Genomic DNA, 24291 nt, shown 5'->3' with positions numbered 1-24291 from the left:
TCGAGCATGTTGCCAACCTCTGTGCCACCTGTTTGGATGATGATCGTGCTCGTGAACGTTTTTGATTCGCCGTTGCATTCGCTATTTCTGATACATCCGTTCATATTCGAGGTCGATCGCCACGTATACTGAGATCCGGAATCGGGACTCGTACGATTGCACGCCTGGAAAAGCGATTAGTGCCAAGCAAAGACCACACTTGTTAAATTCTCAAAATAAGCATATATCCTCGTTATCGAAAATAGATCAATTGCAATGATACGCGATTATCGTAAATTTATAATGATCAACGAATTAATAATTTATTAAAAATTTGATGTCTAATTATTTATTTCAATTATTTTTATCGATTTTGTAAGAAAGTTAAAAGTAAATGTAATTTTAATATTTGACATATTCGACATTTTTAATATTTCGACACGTATCCTTTGATTAATCACGTATAGAAATAATTTTATAAAATAGTTCTCACAGATTTAATAATTAACTTTAATATAATAAATAAATAACTTGAATTTTTGAGTAGAATGATTATCATGTTGGATTATATATATATAGTATTATTTTTTTAATTCGAAGTTTTTAAAAAAGGTAACAGTGATACATCCATTGTTTTCTCAGGATGATTTGAGAAAAAAATCATTAATGCGCAAAAAATTTGACTTTCATTGGCTTCGCGGCTGTAAAAAGCGCCGTAAAATCACGCGCGAGTGTAGCAAAGCCACACGCTCGATGCAAAATACTCGCTTCATAAGCCATACCAAAACAGGCAAGAAAATGCGTGCGCGAAAAAATCCGCCCGTGATCATGCCTCGTAAAGAGAATAAAATTATGATGAAGCAACTTACGGAGAATGGTTGAGGCGACGATCCGTGATTGCTGAGAGGCGGCGATAAAGGTGCATTCGCCAATGCCGCGCTAATAGTGCTAGCTGGTGCTTTGCCACCTCTGTCGAATATGAAAGAGAATATTTTATTATTAATTTTTTTATTTCAATTATTAAAGTTTTTTTTTTGAAAGAAATCTTTTTATTTCAATTGTATTTTATTTCCTTCATATCAAGAAATTATCATTTTATTTTTATTTTTATTTTTCTTCTATAATCGTATCTTAAAGTTTTCAAGAACACTAAAATAAGTATATTATATTATTGCATTGCTTACGGTGGTATAGTGAGAGGTACGACACCAGCCGGTGCATTTTGCCTAGCGACGAGTTTCGCGTGAATGTCACAGTACAATTTATTATTGATATTATAATAACCGACATTCTTCAAGGATGTGCCGCAAGTTGAGCACTTGAAACACTCCACGTGCAAATTTTTATCCTTGATCCTGACGAAGACACCTCTAAAAAAGAAATAAGCAGGTTAATATAAAGCGACCGTTTATCATTTCATTACGGTAAAAAAAAATGTATCTTCTTTAATATAAGAACAATAAATGGGCGAAATAATGGCGCATCGGATGTGCCACGAGTTTTGTATTTTATTACTATTCACTCGAGTTTAAAAGAGAGGAAGATAGAGGAAACTCGATACCTCGACGAAGGAGGCCGAAAATAACTATCTGTATTATGATCTCCATGAAAATTATGTTCAACGAATGAGAACGATGAAACGAGTAAAGCTACAAAGAATATGTCTAAAATTGATCTCTGTAGCAAAGTAAATATTTTCAAAAATAATATTAACAAGAGTAACTAATTATAAAAGAATCAATTAATTAATCTAAATTAATTCTAAAAGATGTATATAAATATTTCGAAGTGTGTAGTGTAAAAAGTTGTAATAGTAACATATAACGTTTTCTTTTGTAGTAATCAAGAAATTGTTCTACTTTTAGGAAAAAAACAAACATTTAATTTACCTTTTATAATATTTATAAAAAAATTGATAAAAAATTAAGTATAGTTTATAGATATCTTCTGTAGAGGATACTGGTCGAGAAACTGTAAAATATCGTCTAAGTTTTCGAATAAAAAATTACGCTTTTCACTATCCGAGTAAAAAAAAAAATCAAAAAAATATCACAAAAAGACTTCACTTATATATATAAAAATACTACAAAAATAAAAATCCACAAGAATGTTTACAACATCGAAAGCTTATTTTGCGTTACTACAGTCATTCAGTGTGCTGTAAATGCGGAAAGGTGCTATTAAGAGTAAAAAGACAGAGAGTAAAAAGACATTTAGATAGGGCTGCATTCAAGCTACGAGCGAGTGAGAAATTTTTGTCTCGTTTAGATACGACTTCCAGTAGGTTGTAAGCTGTAAGCTTGAATGATCACAAATAATCGAAATTCGTCCTGACATAGCGACGACAAAAATGCACAACGATCGACATTTTCGCTTTTCCTGAAGAAGCGATGTTGACGAAAAGAAACGACAGAGAAAGGCGTACTCCGAATCTAATAAAGAAAAAATCTGCACTTTTTCATGTAATTTAATTTTTACAATTTATAATTATCGCGCGTTTTTATAAATCATAATTTTGTACTTTATATATTTTGAACAAATTATATATACATATATAAATAATTCATTCAAAATATATTATGCATGTATGCATTATATGTATTTCTGTTTTTACTGATGATAAATTCTCTTTGCATATTTCTATGAATAATTTTATCTAATTTTGATTAAAATTAATATTAAAATTAGAAGAAATAGTGCAGAATTTTCTTAGAATCGGAGTGTTCCAGATGATACCAGCGTACGATAATCGAGCAATTGAAAACGGCTTTGGTTTTAAAAATTTTTGACGATTGTACGAGGCGTATAATTCTAATTGAAAACGATTACGACTTATACGTATTAAATTATAAATTTTAATGAAAAAATCTCTTAAATATAAATCAATAAATGGAAGAATGTTGCCGTTGACAAATAAGAACTAAACTAGATTGTATCTCAACAATAGTACTTCACTCTTATTTGCCAGCATTCTTTTATTTTTAATAAATTACAAATTATATAATCTTGCTACATATATTATTGATATATGAAGAGACTAATTTAAAAAAATATGCCATTGAATCAATATCTTATTAATTTTAATTTAAATTCTTATTGATATAATATTTTTTACTTTACAATAATTGAAGCTTATTAAATCGTCATTATTATTAATTTTTGTTAATAATTTGATAAAATAAAAAATTTATATATATTTCACAGTTTTGATTAAAATTAGCACCATAATTTAAAAATTTTATAATTTAAAGAGATTCTTTAATTAATATTGCTAATCTTTGAAAGGGTTTATAAGGGATGATTGAAAACTCACTGCCAAATTAGTAATAATAATTTCTCAAAATTATAATCATATCATATCGTTTTCAATATAAGAATGGAAACGCCTCGAGGACGTCAAAATGAAAAACCCGCCGTGGCCATCTCGTGCACACAAGGGTGGCAAGAGTCTTGCTCGTAAATAGTTACACGATCAATCGGTCGCAGTTGCTACAAACGACCCCGCCCGGCGTCGACGACCCCGACCCGGCGGAAGATTCCTGCTTTTGTTGTTGCGGTGTCTGATTCCTCGATTCATCCGGCCATAATACAAGGTGCCTGCTATCGTCAGGTGCACCACCACCCCCGCCCATAGCATGAAACAGAGGCGTGGGTGACCTCGGTGAAGTGGCCCTTCCGCCAACCGCGTGGCTCACGGAGGAGTAAAATTCTGTCCTTGAAGGAACTATGACATGGAAGTAGAGAAAAAAACGCCATGACAACTAGGCAGTTCCGGAAAAATGTCGGATCGGATGCGATCGCTCGATGAAGCCCTTCGGCAATCGCGTTCGCCAATTTACGCGGGCGAGTTTCTGAGTTCTCAGATTAAAAGGCAATTTTCTAAGTTAGAAAAATTTAAGACTTATACTAAGAAAATATAAATCAAATTGAACCAATATTGATTTTACAAATCGCAGATAACGTAAGTCCTAATCTGAGAACTGGAAATCCGCACGACATTTGATATATACATCCGGACGCAAGTCGCAAGTGGTTATTGTCGTGGAACGCAATGTCGTGGAGACCACTACTACCTTCCTCTCGCCGATATCTATTATCTGAAAATAAAAGAAGCGCGTTGAGGCGCGTTCCGGATCATGTAAACTTACACGATGAGCCTCTCGCACTCAGCACAAATGTTCTGTCCTGGTGGTAAGTTTGTCTGCGGTGTCGACGGCTGCGGCTTCGTTTCCGGTGCTTGGACTGGCCTCAATCCTGCCAGGGCGGGCGAGGACGGCGTTACCACGCCGCTCACGACATTTGGCTCCGCTATTTCGCAAACAAGTTATCGTATGTGCATGCAATGGGCCGGCTGGAACCGATTCTGGTCCAGCCGATCAATCATCGAAGAACGCATCAATTTTTTAAATAGATTTAGATAGATTTTGGATAGAATAGAGTCATTGCTCTAACAATGTATAATTATCGTTTGATTCTTTAATGATAAAAAAATTTGCAATTTATTTAGTCAATTTTTTACATAATTGTTTTATACATAAATTATAGCTAATTTAAAATGATCGATGTAAAAATCGACAAATTGCAGCTGCAACAATATATGATCGGAGTAAATAATAAATTATTTCATCTGCAATAATTTCTTCAAAAAACTTTGACCGATTTTAATTATTAGTATTTCGAAGAATTTAAAGATTATTTTTAAATTGTAAATTAATAATTTTATCAATTAACATTAAAAATATGAACGACCATGGATTGTTGCAATATACGCTCTTCAGTGATCTTGTATAATTTGTGTTTATGTATAGTAAAAAACAATTATGTGCATTAATAATCCTTAATCTTAATTATTTAAGAAGCTGTTACACCATATATCATCGAAATAAAATGAATGGTACTAACCAGGTTCCGGGGTCTTTGGTTCTTTGTCCGCTTCCTGGACCATTTTGAAAACCTCGCTGTTCTCAGCATTGTAGTTTTTCTCGTTCTTCTTGAAATTTACCCTACAATATATTCGCGTCATAAATCAACTATTTTTATATTGAATTGGCAAATTTAATGGTTGACAGGACTAATTGATGAAAGATAACATAAAAGTTATTTTCGAATTATATTATATAATTATATTTAAACTTTAAAGACCTTTTTTATATAAATTCCTTCATTAATATTCGCAATTTCTCTAACTTCTCTAATGGTTATAAGTTTTGTGTAATTTTAATTTGAAGAAGATTTTGAAGCGAAACGATATTTTAATCCCATCAATTTTCGCTATATCTGATTTCGCGATTTTACCCAAGGACACCTCCAGCAAGAACTTCCGCTTGAGCCGACAGTGTTTCCGCGATAGTTTCCTCGCTGTAGATTCCTACGGGACTGTTGTACTGTTTATTCACGATGGATTTAATTGGACCGTCGCTAGTGCCGTTCAGCTGAAAATTATTATGTCCCACACAGTGTAGAGAAATAAATAACTAATCGCCTCTCATGTTTTTGTTGCAGAATCGGTGCAGCAGAAACAGACACGGATTAAGGGTCGATACTAACGAATGGCTTGGGGCTAAAGTTGTGTCCGCCACCGATGTGAGGTCCGTCTTGTTTCTTCGCTGCCAAAGAGGTCTTTGTGACTGGCGCAACGTTAGCCGCGGGGGCGGTATGAATCGGAGACGGCAGGTTTGCGGTTGCGGGCGTCACGTGCGGTTTCCAGGTACTGCCACCTCTGTAATGACAATTTATATTGTTCGTTAAAAGACATTGGTGGATTTAGAATTATACGTTATTGCAGTTTCATATTACTAAAATATTCTTTTCATAAAATTATAAATACTTCAACACCGCGAGAGTATAATGTAAATTTTTCTAAAAATCGAAAAAGCAAATAAATTGTCCGAAAAAAATAGAAATTTTATGCATTTATCATTAATTATCTTTATAATGATTATTTTTATAATGATCGGTACTGCCGCGATATATATAGTTATGAATATTTTTTGCTGACAATTGATTAACGGCAAAATCGATTAAAGATCGTTGCTGCTGTAGGCAACTTTCGAAGTGGCAATATTTTTAAATATTGACTCATTCGTTTATCGCGAACTTTTATTATGCTTAGCGTCTCACCTTTGAACAGTCATTTCGAAATTATTTCCGGCCTTGACTATGACATCCTGCGCGTCTTTATGCCTTAAATTATACATATCAGTAGTGTTGACTTTAATAACCGCATCGCCAGCTTTAAGACCAGCCGCTTCCGCAGGAGAACCGCTATTAACCTGCAATAAAAGCAGACTGACTTAGATACATATATCAAAAAGAAATCTGAATTAAATAATACTGTAAATAATTATACAATTTGATTGTATAATTGATTGTGCAACCACTATATTATAATTATAATTTAGATACACCACTATTATTATTTATATATCATTAATATTATTATTTTTATATATCATATAATTATATATATTTTAGGACAGCAAAATTTAGGAAATGACAGCGCGTAATTAAAATTTTTAATTAAATCGAGGTTCAGAATTAGATTATAACGAAATCTATAGTAAGAGTCATGGTTAGAGGATGTATTTAATTATTAAATTTATTTTTATTTTACAATTAAAAATAATTTACTTAAAAAAATTTTTTTTTTTTTTCGATTTGTTTAATTTCATATTTTCTTTTACTCTCAAAAAAGAATAGATCTGTTTTGCGAACGTAACAAATAATATAGCGAATATATCAAATATACCGAGTTAAAATGCATTTAATTATTTTCACGATTTTAATGTGTATGTTAATAAAACACATAGTGTGTTTACATTATAAGAAAATATAACGGTAAAAGAGCAGATTTTATTATAGAATATTATTACATATATTTATAAGAATTTTTATTTTCTGTCATTTTGATTTCTATTTTAAATGAATATATTATGAGAAATACATATTTTGATATATAACTATCGATACACTAAATAATACTCTAAATAAATCAAATAATTAATAAATCATATTTTCAAATATTGTAGTTTGCAGATAAGTGTATGTCCGTCGAGTATTACGTGAATGTTATGATAAGAAGAGGAAAACATACAGGGAGACACATCGGATGATGATCAGAGTATACGTTAGGTGAGTAATTTATAACTTATTTCATTTGTCATTTATTAAATTAACTGTTTATCTTCGCCATATAGTGATCTAGTTTACAGCATTGTATATATAATGATGGACATGATAGACACATATATTCATTAAATATTTTAGATTTTATTTTGGAGAAAAAGGGGAATATTTAAAATAATAATTTAATATGAAATATATATACAATATAATTTATATATTACATGCTCATCTAGAGGAAATACATACAAAGAAATACATTCACGCATGTTTGACGAAATATCATAGGGAAAATAATCTGAATAATGTAATAATTCATAGATCTATAAATTTATTGTTTTATTTATTTTCTCTAATGCATTTGCATCAGCTTTATGAAAAGAACACAATTTTTAATCAAATGCAGTATAATCTGTATAAATGTACTCTCGGATTATAGTAAAATTAAAGGATTGATTAACAGCGATGTTTAAAACTGTCGTCTCGAATTTCGGGTCTATTTTTACGAGATATGCCGGCAGATCAGAAATCTCTTCTCTTCTCTCTTGTATCCAGACTCCAGAGCCACTATATTTAAGTGCACGCGCGTCATTACGCCTCGAATGTCAGACACTGTGCATTCATTCAAGTTAGAGACTCGTTGTCGGCAAGGCAACGTGAGGAGACGAAAAGAGGGTAGTGAAAAAATATTAAGCAGAAACAGAAGTACCCTAATAAAAAAATCAAACGCTCCTTCTTAAAGAGCGATTTTACTGGCGTTCTTATCAAATAAGCTAATTACGAGCTCGACCGCGACGACGATGATGATGAAAGTTATACAAAGAAACTCCTGTGTGGGGTATCAATGTAATTAGGAATAAAATTAACGAAAAATTAATCTGAGCGAATTAAATATTACTAATTTTTAAATATATTTTATAATGTTTTATGTACAGGAAATTAAAAATGAATGTAAAGTTTGATTTATTATATGTAATAAAAAAAATAAAATGGAAATCTTAGGAACAAGGAAATAATTTGAGAGATAAAAAACGGAAATCAGATTAAAAATTTTTTTTTGTATTCAAAGAATTATATGATTACATATATATATATATATATATATATATATATATATATATATATGTATATATATATATATATGTATATATATATATATATATATATATATATATATATATATGTATATATGTATAATATATTATTATATCTTTGCAAGATATTTATTGCTTTCGCAAAAAATTATTTTGATATTATTTGGTAACAATTTATTTCAAAGAATTAATTATCGAATAAAGTAAACGCATTATTTCGTCATTGCCTGACGAGCAATAAAGACAATAATTGAGTAACGAAGCGAAACATCATGTGAGCGACTTGTCATCGAATCGATCGTGATTTCTTTGACACTTTGGCAGAGCATCGGAAATAATTAATGGATTTTAAATTTTTCAATCGTAGCGATCGGAGACAAGGAGGCCAGGCTTTCTCTCTCTCTCTCTCTCTCTTTCTTTCTATAAATATATTTCGTAAATATATCACCGTTATTTTTATTGTGAGTCGCGCGACAGCCGTTCTTCTCATAAAACATCTAAACGGAATAGATATTTCGTTCATCTCCTTTCCAAAAAGTAGGTCATTTCATTGGCTGTTGGAAATATAACACGATACGTGCATTCCATAAATAAAAAATGTAACGAATAATTTTATGATTTTTATAAACAAAGGAAATTAGGTTAACGATTTGTTATTATTACTTATCCAAATCATATATCCCAATCATTACGTTGAAGAACAATTTAATAAACGTTAAGAGAGGAATTGTGTGGCATAGAAATATGCTGTTGCTTACCAAAGGGATCAAGAAAATATGAAATAAAGAGAAAGAAAGAGAGAGAGAGAAAGATATTGTTTTTTTTAATTCTTTCTTGATAATAGATAAAAATAGAAATTAATTAATAGCAGTTTAAATAATATCGTAATGTTTTACAAACTGATAAATAACATTGAAAAATAGCATTTTGTATCGTTCTTATATTGATTGCCATGTTCTTAATGTCATACTAAAATTGCTTTAATCTTCGCCGCACGAGTTTCGAAAGTTATTAAGAAAGTCTTTCTGTTCTCACTTAGAGTTTTGGATGTGTGAGGAAAAAAAGTGGAAGAGCTTATAATCATAAAAATGTCACTTTCAAAAATATATATGGTCTCTATGTGCTACAAAATCGTTGAAAGTCGTGTTTTTACTTTTTCGAATTTTCTATTAAAAGCAACTTTTGTACATTCTTTTCGTCTGAAAAGCCACTGGATTTTTAAAATTCAATCGCTTTGTTATTGAAATTGACTATACTTTTTTATTATTATATTATGTAATTTTTATAATAATTTTTTAATTATTCACAGACTTTTTTTAACGATTTAATCTTATAATTTTCGCCCTTCTCGATAACTTTACGCGCGAAACGTCACGCAAACAGCGCGAAATCGAAACGTGAGTTGAGAGCAATTTGATCTGTGCGTGTAGTTACGCCGCAAATAGAAGCTCGCAAGCTTGCGTCATCATCCTGGATGTAACACCTAGCTTACTGTTCAGCTTCGTCTTCGATTCCGATAAACTCCAACAGTCTAAAGCACATAACTTTGGAATAATCTTCATGGTTAAATTTATGATTGTGACATTTTTTTTTTTATACGTACAACGTGTAGTGAATATTTTTCAAATATCATTGAATTTTTTATTATATGATAAGTATCGTATTTAAGTAAAGCAATGTAAGATGAAACAATTTTATATTGTTAAAAAAGTCTGCAAATAATTTAAAAATTATCTCTCTTTTTATATTGTCTTAACTTTTACAAATTATTATTAATGACGCAGAGCCTTTTCACGAATTAATTATTAATCATGCAGCAAATGTAAAAATCCACGTAAATGGCCAAATGCTATAGATGCCACATGAAGGAAGCGTCTCGCGTGTTTTGCAAAGTTTGCAAATTTTTTGGCGAACGTATATCTTACGGCTGATACACTTTAATGGTCCATCTATCTTTGCGGTGTCCCTATCGCCCCGGTATTCACGAAGACGTAGGGACATGAACGTAAGTCAGGGTTAAGATGCCGGTGGGCAGGCCACTTCTAAAAATAATCTTGGACCGATCTAAAAATAAGTTGCCGAACACGTTAGAGTCGTTATATACTCACTCGACTCACAAGTGACGGCCGAAAGGTAGAGTGCATCAAGGTACACCAGGTTCGTTCCCATGCACGCGACACACCCGTCTGCAGCTGCAATCGCTTTCATTCAGCAAATAATTGCAGCATCGATGCAAAAGCCGGTTAATGAATGCATAAAGGAATGTGTATGTTTCCGAAGATGCGAGGACTATTATCGCGGTACGTAGGTCATGAAAAACCGATAAAATTATTTGCCACTCCCTTGTTTCTTCGTTTAAAAATTGGGCGATTCAAGGCAAATTAAAGGAATAGTAATTATGAATTTGATTAAGACTTTGTTTGAAATGTGTAATTTTAATTAATTTTGTGAAAATAAATAGGTCATTATGCGCGCATCAGCCGGAAGATACATGATTGCCAGAAAATGTACAACGTGCGAAGATACTTCCTACCTGACCGTCTACCTAAGTTTTTGACATTTAATCGCTCTATTGCTAGAGAAAATGTTTACTTATTAAAATAGACATATTTTGGTTTATTTTGAAAGAAAATAAATTTTAGTTTATTTCAACTTCAGTTTACAAGATACAAGTTTAAGAGATACAGCAAATAGAATATGTTTCAATATATCTTGCGTTTTACGTCGTCTACTCTATTTTGACATTAACAAAATACCACATGGCAATTAAATAAATGAACAATTAGATGTGCTATAACCGGTATCATAAACTTCAACAAAATCCTATCTCGCGATTTGCGTGACGAATAAATCCCCGGATGGCAGTTATTGCATCCGAAACGCTGCCACATGTCCGCCTGTCAGAATTATTCTAAAAATAACTGCCGAATATGCGCAGCGTGTATGTATGTGTGTGTGCATGCGGTGCGTGCGTGTGTATATGTGTGTGTAGGTATGCACTCCGAGTGCAGCGAAACCGAAAGAGAGAAAGAGAGAGAGAGAAAGAATACACCAAGGTGTACGAGGTACGCATTCCAATGGGCGGGTTATCAGAGACGAATCCATCCCACCTTCCATGTTGGAATGCATCTGTTCTTTTTTCTCTCTCTTTCCTTCTCTTTCTCTCTGTCTCACTTAAACTTAGGATGAGGATTCTTAAGGCTCATTCATACGTGCAATACCCCGCAAAAATGCCGCGCCGGCGGAGAATCCATTCGTGCGAACCAGTTGCATTTTACATCGACAAAACATGCAGAAGCGAGAGACGCGTTTCACATCTTTCTGCACGCGGTAATTTGCCTTTGTAGCTTTGTCGACGCATTGAAAGAATTCTTGATTATTATAATAACTGATTTTTAATAAAAGTAAAAAACGTTTACATTTAACATATAAACTGGATATGTTAATATTTTACTAATACTACATTTTTATTTTTTTTGTTTCTACTTTAACAATTATTTTGCAAAATTTTTTAATGTGAGATTGATATATTGATACATTATGAACTATTGAAAATGTGTAATACAAATATTTATGTAATAAAATTTATATATGATTTTATTATACAAGTAAAGAATATTTCAGGTGTGCTAAGAAACGTATACGTATGAGAATGGAGGTATGCAAAAAATAAGAGATTTAAATTAAAAATAGAAGGCGCAATTAAATAGTGGAAATAGTCGGGATTTTTCTACATAAATATGAAAAAGTATAATTTTACTGAAACATATAATTTTTTTTTACATTATAAAAAATAAAACTAATATTTAAAACGCCTGAAAAGAACAATTTTCAATGATTTCCGTTATTATTTGAGTTATTCAACTTCGAAGTCAGATACATCGATGCGCGACGATGGCGAAATAAATATCGAAGCGAAACCAGGCTAAATGCCTTCGTCGTCTTGTTATAGGAGAAACAGACAGTAACGTCAGACCGAAATTATCGGCGCACAGTCAACTAGTTCTTATCTCTTTAAACAAACTGCCCGTTTCTATTACTGTACTACATATAACAATATACATGAACGATAGACGGAGGCATACATAAAATTTTATCCGTAGAACATGTGACAAATGATGATATCAGCGCGTGGAAAGTTATTCGATATATTTATTTATAATTGAAGTTATTAATATCTATTGTATCTATTCTCTCGTCGACCTTCAAAAATATATATTTAAAAAATAAATATTACTGGAAAAATTTTTTTTTTAATAATTTGATCTTTATTTGAAGTTTATTCTCGAATACGAAGGGATCGGTATCGAAAATGTTCAATATTTTTGAGAATGATCTCGAAATCGTCGTGATCATTATATGCACAATATATCGAGTGCCAGGAAACGAAACCGAGAAAACGAAGGTCAACGAGTGCGTGAAAGTGGGATCGATTCTTGGAGATTCGTATGAGTCGGCACGATGACATGCATTCCGGAAGACGGGTGAAAGAATCACAAAGGAGTACACTGCCAAGATGCATTCCAATACGGAATGACACTTGAGAGATTAGGAAATTGATATTAAATCAGATTATTTTTATTTAATTTTTTAAATCTAATTGTCTTCTTGTTTTAATCAAGAAAAAAATCTGCTTTTTTATTAATAATCGGGTTTTCGGAATTTCTCACTTCGTTCGAAGATTGAAAATAATTGAAGAACAATTTTGAAAAGATGGATAATATTTCTGTGGTCAATTGTACGAATAAGCTTCCGTTATTTTGCGAGGCAATCGGTTTTCGTACAAGCACGACGCGAATGTTTGCGCGAATAAATTACTCGATGACGATGGGGAAAAAATGTTGAAAAACTTAAAATCATTGTTCTGATTCATCAGGCTATTGAGATTTTCTTTAGACATATTTAAGCTAATATTTGTACATGCGCTGCTGAGATTGCGAAAGAAAGAATATGTGGAAGCAAAGGCACGTTCTGGTGCTCAGATGAGTCATTCCTGATGAATGAATCCCGATAACGACAAAAAAAATAGCAGCACATCGTGATGAGTTCATATAAAAAACTGACCGTAAAAAATGACAAATGATAAAGCGCTTATCATGCGCGTTTAGCATAAACTCAAGTGCAAATTCAGCATAAGTAGCAAGATTATATTGTTGAATACATTTAATCTAAATTTTTCTATTCATTATTTCTTTTTAATTGAATTTTTGAAAATGTACAGAGACACTTTACAATCTGTTTTAATAATCCGAATTTTTATTTTATTTTAAATAATTCTTAATTAATTTCTTTTGAAAAAATGTTTTGAAAGAAAGCGTAAAAAGAAATTGTCAATCATATTTTTTAGAATTTCTTTGTATTAAATGAAGAGTACATTATATTAGTTTAATCATATTAGGTATTTTTAAGAATCTAAAAAAAATAATAAAAATTTTGTAAGTACAAATTTATGAAAAAAAAAAAAATTCATATAATAATCTTTTGAAATTGATTTTATCTGATAATGCAGAAGTTAATCATGAAAGCTCATTATCAAATAATGTCTTATGACATTCTTGTTGCAGAACTAAAGTAAAAGTTAAATAAATATTTATTTAAACTCGTGACGAAGATATATTCTACCGACTTGCGTTTTGCTTTTCTACGATGCGAATTCGAATGTATATATAGATCACCGTCCGATACAGTTCGACTATTTCGCTGTCGTAATCGTGACACAATCGCCGTGATACGGAGATGTCGCGTTACGAATGAATTCACATGGTGGTATAGCCACGGCAAACAAACGGGAGAAGACTCATTTCTGCGCCGACTTTTGGCAAGTTTCCCATGACGGCCTCCCACTATCTTATTCTCATTCTCGAAATCGAATCCGACACGATTTACGACGGTGCACTGAAATTTTCGCCTCCGTCATCGAGATACAATTTCACTTGCGAATTTTTCGCTTCCAGTAGTTTCTATCAAAAATTAAAGGAGTTTTTGAATCAAATCATTGAGAATTTGATTTGCAATTAATTAATTTAGTATTTATTTTATCAATTCTCTCTTTCAAATTTTTTTTTATTTCCAAAACTTTAATTAATCATACATCTTTACATCTCTCAATTCGATTTCTAGTAATAATTGCTGCTTATTTCTCTTAAATATGTCATTATGATTTTACACATATATGATTATATTTTCGTCTTAAAAAAATATCCATTGACAATGATTTTTATTTCAAAACGCAATTGACAAATTTTTTTTCGAGAAAGTCTCATTTTTTTCTCGCGACCGATTGCACATCTCGGGCTGCTCGTGCAAAGGGAGTTCGCTACGAACGTTTAAGAGGAAGCCCGGTCCGTGGATATTAATAGAGACTGAGACCCGGTGGCGGACGCGCCACCGAGCTTACTCCCGTGAATATAAAAATATCGCTTTTATTTCTCACCGCGGCATCTCGCCGTGACTTTTTTTCTCCTTGATCGCCATCGTTTGTTACACGCGTGTCTCGATCTTTTATAAAAGTATGTTATCTTCATTTCGCGTAAAATCACGTATTACGTGATAAGTAATATCAAAATTATCCGATCCACGTAATTAATCTTTCAAGAATGTCAAAAAATTTAACTTTTTGACGTAAATTAATGCGAAATGCATTTTTCAAGCGACTGTTTAACTATTTGTAACTTTGCATTTTTGAGATTGCGAAAGAAATCAATGACATGTATAAAATCGAAAAATATTAATCGAAATCGTATAATAAATTGATGTTTATTCGAATTTAAAATAGCTTTATATATCGGTCGTAGCTGCAATATAGATTTAAAAAATTTACTATATTTATTTTTAGAGTATATAGAGCTAGTTATATGTTTGCTAATACAATTCTGTGTTTTACATTTGGAGTATTGTTGTATCGTGTGCAATATTCTTTCGCAATGCTCTCCAGAAGAGTTGAGCCAAAAGACCCACATAACTCAAATCTGTCAAATTAGTGTCTGCTTGTCTTTTTCTATTTTTTTTTTTTTTATTTTGTGTTGTTTTTAATTCGTTCTTCCGAATATCATGTTTCTCTAATTTACATTGCAGCCAAAAATCTCAACGGATTTTCATCTCTTAGGAATTTAAATTCATACATACAACATTATTCAGAAAATATGCATAGCTCTTGCCAAAACAGCCTGTTCGTTGCTTTCTATTTACCTTTCCTGCGAGAACTTTAAAAACATATGATATATTGTATGTAGAAATATAATATAACTTGTATTACTACTGATCAGTTTAATTATCAGTAGAAATATAATTTATATTACAATTTATCAATTTAATAGCAATTATTTTTAATTGCGATGTACAGTAATACTTAATTATTCTATTTTTAATATGTTATATATATATATATATATATATATATATATATATATATATATATATATATGAAATACAAAATCGTGATTAATACATATATGGACTATAATATGACAATAATTTTAAAACATTCATATTTTATATATACATCAATTTGTAATTTCTTAACTCTTATAAAAATATTTTGACTTTATGCTTGAATATTAAAGTTAAACTCGAATCGTCGAATTTCACTATAGAACTATGCTTCTCGTAAAACGTAAACAAGAAAAAGCAAATCGGTACGCAAGTATTCGTCAGTCTCAGATCGTTGGCCGACGATCTTCTCGGTTTTCATCCTCATTTGAACGCGACAAATCCCGTGCGAATGCACTTCGCGGAAATCCAGATTCGACGCTCGTCTCCTCTCTTCGACGTCGTCCGAATTAGGACGTGCAGTCCATTCGGTGCACCCACGACAGTCGCGAACATCTCGTTTACGCGAAATTCGATTCACCCTTGCCTCTCATCCTCTCACGATCTGCAAACATATTGCGCTGCAATTTCTCCGTTGCATCGTGTTGTGCAACGGCATGGATACGTGCGCACGATGTGCATACGCATAAACAGGATTCGCAATTGTTGAGATAGCCACCGTCACCCGAAGGGATAACTTTAGATATGTATTATAATCGATACAAAAGAGCAAATATTTGCGTCGATAAAAACCGAGTCGCGCTTCCTGTCCGATAAAACGCTCGATTAGATTTCAGATATGTTTGGTGAATAGCTTCTTGTATTCAAAGACTTACACATTTGATATTATTATTGTTAATATTAAAATATGTGTACTTTAATAATTGTGTGTATTACAAAATTAATTGTTAAGTAAATTAATAGTTTATAATTCAAATTTAATTAATAGTTTATAGTCCATTGCTTAAAAAATGCATCAATTAATTTAGAATTAATTTTTTGTAATCTTATAGTAGATATATTGAATTTAAAAAAAAAAAAAACAATTGATTTTTGGATGCAGACATAAATGTTGGTTTCAAGTTATAAACAACAAAAGAGATTGCGCAACATTTTTACTATAGTTGAGCATAATGTTAGACACAGCGACCATTCTCATAAATATCAGTTTCTATGTAACAATATTCCATATATCCCATTTTGCTGCTATAGATGAAGACGACACATTGTTAAGGACTTTCCTATTTTTGAATGATAAAACGTAATCACTCACGTCTTTGGCAGATTACCAATTATTGCCACATATCGTATATTCTTTATCAGAAAGTAATCATTTTATTTAAAGGTTTTTTTTTTAATCAATCAAGAGTAAATTTTATCAAATAATTTAGAAAGAAAGTTACGTATACTTAAACCTCCCAATTGATGTTTCAATGATGTTTTAAATCATTGTTTGTTTTATTCTATACATTACTTTTCCATTATGTTAGTTAGAATTTATTTTATCATTCTAACAATTATTTTGTGTCGCACATAATAAAATACTGATATACTGTTTCTACTCATTGGATGAATGTGAAACGATCTAATGTGATGAAGCAACGTGAACGCTAGCCAAACTGTTTTCTCGCGCGGCCTCGTTAAAATTCCGTTACGCGTATATCGCCTGAGGAAGTTCAGTTTAATTAGCAGAACGATACGCCATTATTAGGGCAACGTTATGTGCGTCAACTAAATTTTAATGAACGTTAAAAAAATTCCTTTGAAATATTCTTCCGACGCTTTTCTTTCACCCGTGATGATTTTGTCTCTCGTGCCTGAAAAAATCCTTATCATCGGTGACGTTCAAATCGGAAAACGCTCGCAACGCATACTGAGTTCTTCCACGTGGCGATAACGCATTTTCCAACGAATATTATCATATAACATGAACGCCTACGCTTCCTTGCGCCGTCAGTGCACTAGCCTTAGAATTACGGAAATGAATGTAGATAGAACACAAGAAAAATGATCTATGATAAATAAAGCTTACCACGGCAAAATCTTGTTCTATTTAGAATATAGTTAAATGGAATATAATTTAAACAAATTTTAGGCAGTTTATTAATATTTTATTAATATGTATAAATAATAAATTATTTTAAACTAAATTAAAATTAATTTAAGTTAAATTTGATTTTTTTAATTTTTTCAAATAATAAATCATTATATTAGAATTTTGTTACATAAATGATTTTTAATGTTTATTTTGAGGTAATGTTTATTCTGATATATATATATATTGAAAGATACACATTATGTAAAAAATATACAAGGCGATAGTCGAATTCCGAACATTTCTTATATTTGAGATTATACTGGAAATTTATCGATGTGTTTGCTCATCACACATTTTTCTATCTCATAAGTAGAAGAAGAGAGACATATTTTTGTTGATTTTACGCGAGTTTGGTCGATCTGCTGGTAGAAATATTTATCGCCGCGATGATCGACGAAAGGCTCGCGTGCGCATTTGCGATACAAACTCTGTTAAACGCGCGTTAACATTCTTTTTTCACGGCTTCAAAAAATGCGCATCTAAATATTTTTCTGCTCGTTTCTGAACAGAAACCGTTTGATTTCAATTCGGCGCGATCGCGACCAGATACTCGCGGCCGCATTATTTATCTGTCTCAGAAAAACGACGTCCCGTGAAGACAGCATCGATGTCGTCGTCGAAATCGGAATCTGCTGTCTCCGTCGTCGTGAGCGAGATTCGACCTGGCGTGCGCGGGTTTCGCAAAGGCACCTTCTAGAAATAGAACGCCCAAATAATTTGCCTCGAATTACCAGCGACATGCGCCGGTGTTCTTTCTTCTTCTCTTCCTCGCTATCGGTTAATCGTGTGGACGAATTTTTCTTAAAAATCTTTTAAAAAAAAGCTATTCTGTAAATATAAATAATCTAAGAATTTAGAAGTCGTATATTTAATTTCAAACAGTAGGATAATTTATTTAATTTATATACGCGTCTCAGTTTTTGTTTAACAAAAATATTGAAACAAATCGTCATTTTATTTCTTTTGTAATTTTTGACATTATAAACTTTTCAGATGGAGAAAAATTCAGATATAAAATAAGCAAAATCGAACTCAAACTAATGTTTATATTTTTATCGTCTTTATTATTGAAGAAAAATTGTATAAATCAGAAACGTCAATAGCAACAATATGTGAATATTTTTTGCACGTCTCATATCGAATATCTTGTAAAATGCACGCGCATTTCTGTTAGACGAGAAAAGGCGTAATTTTTAAAATTAAAAATCCACGAAATTAAAGGGCTGTGAGCTTATTGCGACTGCGTTGAGCGATTTTATCAGTGCAATCGACGCTTCGAACTTGGCCTTCTTCGTAGCACACACACGTACCACGTGGTGCGTTTATTTTACGAGGCCGCAAATACGGCCGCCCTCGGCTTTCTCAGAAAGGAGAGAAATATGAATCCAGTGGTGTCAAAAGACGTCTCGCACGGGTTCTCTCCAGGAGGCGATCGCCGATCCGATTTCTACCTTGCACCTCGGAATACATACCGATCGCGATACCGCGATAACTCGATGCATCTTTTGCTAAAACAACTCGCGGACGCATTAAGATTCGCAAAACGATCTAATTGTAAGCAAGAATCCGAGGAAATCCGAGGAACCTGTCGCCCTTGAGAGACTCATGTCAAATTACTATGATTTTTTTGTAGACGTACATTTTATGAAAAATATAAATTCCTTTTTTAATAAAACGACAAATTAAATACATATAAAAATTATTGTTTGTACAATAGTGAGAAAAATGATCTGTTTATTATTACAATTATATTACAAAATACATATTTATTGTGCAATAATTATGATCTGAAACGGGATCGGAAAATTTCTTTGAAGATCGAGATAAAATACAATAATTTGAGCTCTCGAAATACAACGAGTAGAAGAAATAATGGAAAAAATATTCTTATGAAAATTTTTAAAATCATTTTGACTGTATTAACGCTCAACAACGTCAAATTTCTGACAGTTGCGCGTGAACTGCAAAATCTGCGAGTGATTGTCATCCCTCGACATTGGCACTCGCTGAAAACGCGTCGTAATAATAGCGCTTATGGCTATATAACGCTACATAATCGCCCGAAAAAAGGATGCAGGAAAAAATCGCGAAACGCCCCGCGTCTCTACACGTTCGCCAAAAGCTTCTCGTGTTACAACGCCGACCATCGCCAAAACACGTCAGAGGCGGTGGTGGCGGTGGCGAGCTCGGCGTTTCGCACGTAGTTGGCAACGATTTCTGCCGATGCGCGTGAAATAATTTAGCGTTTGCCGTCACGTTACATAACGCTCTTTCTAGATCGTAATATCACAACACTCAATCGCGTCTCACGGTCACGAAAAACAGAAAGAAAAAACTCGCGCCAAATTTTCGCTCTATGAATCGAATTTCCCTTTTTTTTTCTTATCTTTTGATTAAAACGGATTTAAACATTTTGTTTATGAGATCGTAGTATTAATTATATGAAGAAGACTTGTATAGATGAGAGAAAAAGAGGATTTGTAAAGCGCACATATATTTAAAAAATAATTAGCATATTTTAACAAGGATTATTCATTATTTATGGAATTTATCTTTTTTTTTTTTGAGCAAATTTCTTTGAAATTGCAGAAAGTTCAGAAATCACAAAATTTTAGATAATTGTTTTGTATCTGAATTTTCTGTTGATTAAAATTTGAAAAAAAGATATTTAAGTGTATTTTTTTATACTTAATTAATTTTTAATTATATTTTTTTAAAGCATAATTAATTATACTTATTGTTAATATATACTTTTTCGCATAAAATAAAAAGCAATTGCTACGTTCTAATTTTCATAATTAAATCGATTTCGGCACTTGAAATCGCATATTGCGAACGAGAGATTCGCGTTACGGAGCATCAACACATGTCTGCTTGTCGAGTGTCAACTTTAGTCTTTCATACAGATTTCATTTCCGAGGACAAGTTGCACGGGATACCGTTTGCTTTTCACTTTCATCTCGCTCTTGCTCTCGGAGTTCATTATCGTAATCCGCTTGCGCGTACTTTCGCGGAGCTTTATGAAATCAAATTTTTATTTATACAAAGTGGACGGCAAATTTATATCAAGTAATTCAAATTTGCAATAAAAATTGGAACAATATAAAAAAATTTGATGAATGGTAATCATTTATAGATATAACATAATTCGATTTGGATTATATGTATATAAAAGCACAATAAAATGACATTTCTTTTATTTACAATAATAAAAATTTACAGCAACAAAAATGCCAATATCTCGAGAAAAAAAGAAATTATTGTATAATAAAAGCGCTTTGACAACGCGAAACATTTGGATATCACTTGTCAAATAGGAAGTTTGATTAATTCTTGTGCTCAATGAAAATTCTATTCCATTCAATTGTAACAATTGATATCTTATGAGTGAAAGACGTAAACGAGTGCATCATCCAGAAGAGAATATATAGAAGCGTTGTTGTATAGTTTCTCTTAAATTTACCATATATTTGACAATATAATGGGATATTGATAATTTCTTTCGTTATCAAGAAGCTTTGTGGAAATGAAACGACAAGGAACCGTAGATGAAAATAGTCTATAAAACATCGCTATATATAAATATGATTGCAAGAAATATTTTTGCTACTGCTTCTGCCTCAGTCGACTTGAGATTTAACTCAAGTGACTCTTAGAAAACATTCCTTCATAGTCCGAAAAATGAGAAAGACAGAGAAAGAGAGTCTTTCAATATTTATTATTAACTCATGAAACACTATGCGATAATAAACAACAATTAAGATAAAGGAAATAAAACGTAAAGACACTATAGATAGAATAGAAATCATGTTCGTTAACAGAGTTTCGACGAAAAGTAAAATGTAAAATACTTTTTTTTATTAATTATTTCTACACTGTGTAATGTTATTTAATGTTATCTAATATATAGATTATTTATGAAAACTTTTATTTTATATTAATATAATATTATATATAATAATATTAAACGAAAGAGCAAGGAAATTTTATATTTAATTAATATTTAAATTTAATATCAATATTAAAATTAATTTAATATTAAAATTTAATATTATTTTATATTAATATAATATTATATATAATAATATTAAACGAAAGAGCAAGGAAATTTTATATTTAATTAATATTTTGCAAATTCTTTCTCTCTTTAGCCCTAATATATAATAGAAGGAATATATTACATTTAATTAAAAGTTATTGAAAACGAATGTCACACTGAATCAACGAAAGATATGAGTACAGGATAAGAAACTAAACAGATTTGAGATGAACTCACCTTCTGCACAACAAGCGGCGTGCCAAAATCCTTACCGCCTTGGAGACGAAAACCCCAGGCGGATCCATCGAACCTAGATAGCTTGACGCTGATCAGCTGTGCCATATCACTGTCTGCCTGAACTGTCGAGCGTGTCAAATTGGAGCAAATAAAACGTGTGAACAAACCAAAAACGATTTCAAAAACTACGACGGCTCTTAAGTCGACTTGACTATTTCGAGGTGCACCACCAAGGAATTAGGTCTGTTTGCTGGCTGTTTGTATATAACGTACTCTTTAAAAGAGGGATATGTATCGCGCTCTCTCGAGTGGAACGTGGAACGGGCACGTACGTTCCTGAAGAACGCGCAGACCGGAGTAAAGGTATAAGAGGCGCCGAGGACGGTCAGTCGGGCAGCAGAGCCTCCTCGCCACGCGATTCGGGACGAAGAGGAGGAATACGAGAGTACGGAAGAAAAGAGAAGGAACATACACAGCAGGAGGGGAGACAGAAAGGAGGAAGGAACGGTGGTAGGAGACAGGTTGTGGGGACGTAGAGAGGAAGAGAGAACAAATTTATTTTGCTCTAACAGGAATTTCTTCAAATAGCAACATATGAGAAAATTTCATTAAAAGTGTATTAAGTTACACACATGACTGTTAAATCTTTAAGACTCTAAGTTATACTGTCTGGGGTTTGAGGTCAAGTTTTAAATTATTCGAATTTTTCTTAAATGCCTGAGATGTCCGAACCTGACTCCAGGCTGACAATAGAAAAACAATGTTTTGTAGAAAAGGAACAAATAAACATCGATCATCCGTCTCTTTGCAATGAATACTATTTTTAAAACTTCTAAAATCTGAACTGACAGTTTGAATTCCTCAAACTGCCTTTGTCATAAAATTACGAAGTAAAAAGAATGGGAAATAAGAATAAATTCTCGACGGAATGTAATTGAATCGAATGATGATATAGCACTATGGATACAAATCAAAAGGTCAAAGGGAGTAAAGTGGGGGATAAAATTGAGCGTGCTCTTAATGAATTAAATTTTCCAACGAAATTATCGTGCTCTCTCAAACGACTACCTATATCGCCAAGCGTGTCCATGAACATCGGTGCATCCGGTGCAATGTGCAAGGTGCTCTTTATACCATAGCTGGGAGTTAAGAGTCGAAAGGTAGAAGCAATAAGATATATACGATATAAGGCCGGGGTGAAAAAAGGACGAAATGTCGGGACGAAATGTCATGGCGAAATATCGGGAATGTCGAATTGCCATCTCGCTGACCATGACAGAATAGCGCGCACATATTTTCATCTCTTCTATTCCTTTCCGTTTTTAATTATGTCTCTCTTTCGATTTGGCTTTGTTTAATGTAGTCAGTTTTTTTCTAAATTGATAAAAATGTGATTATATGTGATTGAAAACAAATTATTGACAAATTATTAATTATTCCCAAAAAGATCATTAATTCTTTTTTATCTTATATAGTTTTATTTTATCTTATGTTTAGAGTTTTAATATATATCGTTAATTATAATTTAATAATGTCAGTTAAAGATTTTAAATATATTAAAAATTTCTTAATATAAGATTCTTAATATAAAAAATATATAGAAACTTTGTATATTTAGGATTGTTCAAGTAAAATGAAAAGTGTAAAAAAAAGAGAAAGAAATCACATTATTTTTTTCTTAGTTATTTTCTCTTGATTAATATATTTTTTTAATAATTTATTATAGACTTTCGAAAAAAGAATAATTTTCTATTTTAGTTTTATTTTTATAAATATTAAAATATATACTAACGCATAAAGATGAATAGAATTAAGCAAAAGCACGGCCAATATCTTCTTTACCTGAATTAAGAATTTTCTTACAATATAGAAGAGTGTAAATTTAATCATCGCCGATAAGTCGCGTAGAGGTCATAAATGAAAACTTATTAAATAAGTTCTACCGCTCAGCCATTAAGTCTCTTAGCAATCAGACATGAATTTACCGAAATTGACGCGTGTTATGATAGCGAAGACACGCGTGAATTATGTCAGGGAGAAGAATCTCTTGTCTCTTTGATCTTCTTGCGCGCATAATGTAAAAATATTATGAGAATTCCTTCGCATGTGTGGGTAGACATATAAGAAAATGATCGAGCTTTTTGTCAAAAATCTTTAACTGCGTAAAACTCATTTTAATTTAAAAATTAAGATATTTATCTCTACAGATAACTTTAGATTAATTTTAATATCTGGCAAAGATTTCGCTCTAATTTTGTTATTATGTATCGAAGTAACTTTATTTTTTTTTTTTTGCCATTATTATAAATAACTAGAACAGAACAAAAGGGAATGCCTTTCTGCAAACAAAAATCAATGTATATATGACAAATTAATTGTATAACAAATATATCAATTTCTGAAATTTGCGAAAG

The 24291-nt window shown here is 31.9% G+C and overlaps 1 protein-coding gene across 7 annotated transcripts in view; it reads right to left on the bottom strand.

Annotated features, from left to right (window-relative positions):
* Positions 1-22303, bottom strand: part of LOC126858430 (PDZ and LIM domain protein Zasp) — a 33709-nt gene extending 11406 nt beyond the window's left edge. The window contains exons 1-9 of one of the 7 annotated variants that reach the window (XM_050608752.1): positions 21878-22303; positions 6100-6251; positions 5527-5698; positions 5275-5411; positions 4882-4982; positions 3448-3703; positions 1164-1349; positions 849-948; positions 18-164 (exon numbers count right to left, since the gene is read on the bottom strand). In XM_050608752.1, coding sequence (XP_050464709.1) covers positions 18-164; positions 849-948; positions 1164-1349; positions 3448-3703; positions 4882-4982; positions 5275-5411; positions 5527-5698; positions 6100-6251; positions 21878-21982 — 1356 coding nt within the window. In that variant the 5' untranslated portion in view covers positions 21983-22303. Of the gene's footprint in view, positions 1-17; positions 165-848; positions 949-1163; positions 1350-3447; positions 3704-4127; positions 4288-4881; positions 4983-5274; positions 5412-5526; positions 5699-6099; positions 6252-21877 lie in introns of all 7 variants that reach the window. The other 6 variants (XM_050608749.1, XM_050608750.1, XM_050608751.1 and 3 more) reach the window with 6 other exon arrangements.
* Positions 22304-24291: the final 1988 nt, after the last annotated feature.

The sequence above is a fragment of the Cataglyphis hispanica genome, chromosome 25, assembly GCF_021464435.1.
Source record: "Cataglyphis hispanica isolate Lineage 1 chromosome 25, ULB_Chis1_1.0, whole genome shotgun sequence".
Lineage (NCBI taxonomy): Eukaryota > Metazoa > Arthropoda > Insecta > Hymenoptera > Formicidae > Cataglyphis > Cataglyphis hispanica.
This window is presented reverse-complemented; position numbering and strand designations above follow the sequence as displayed.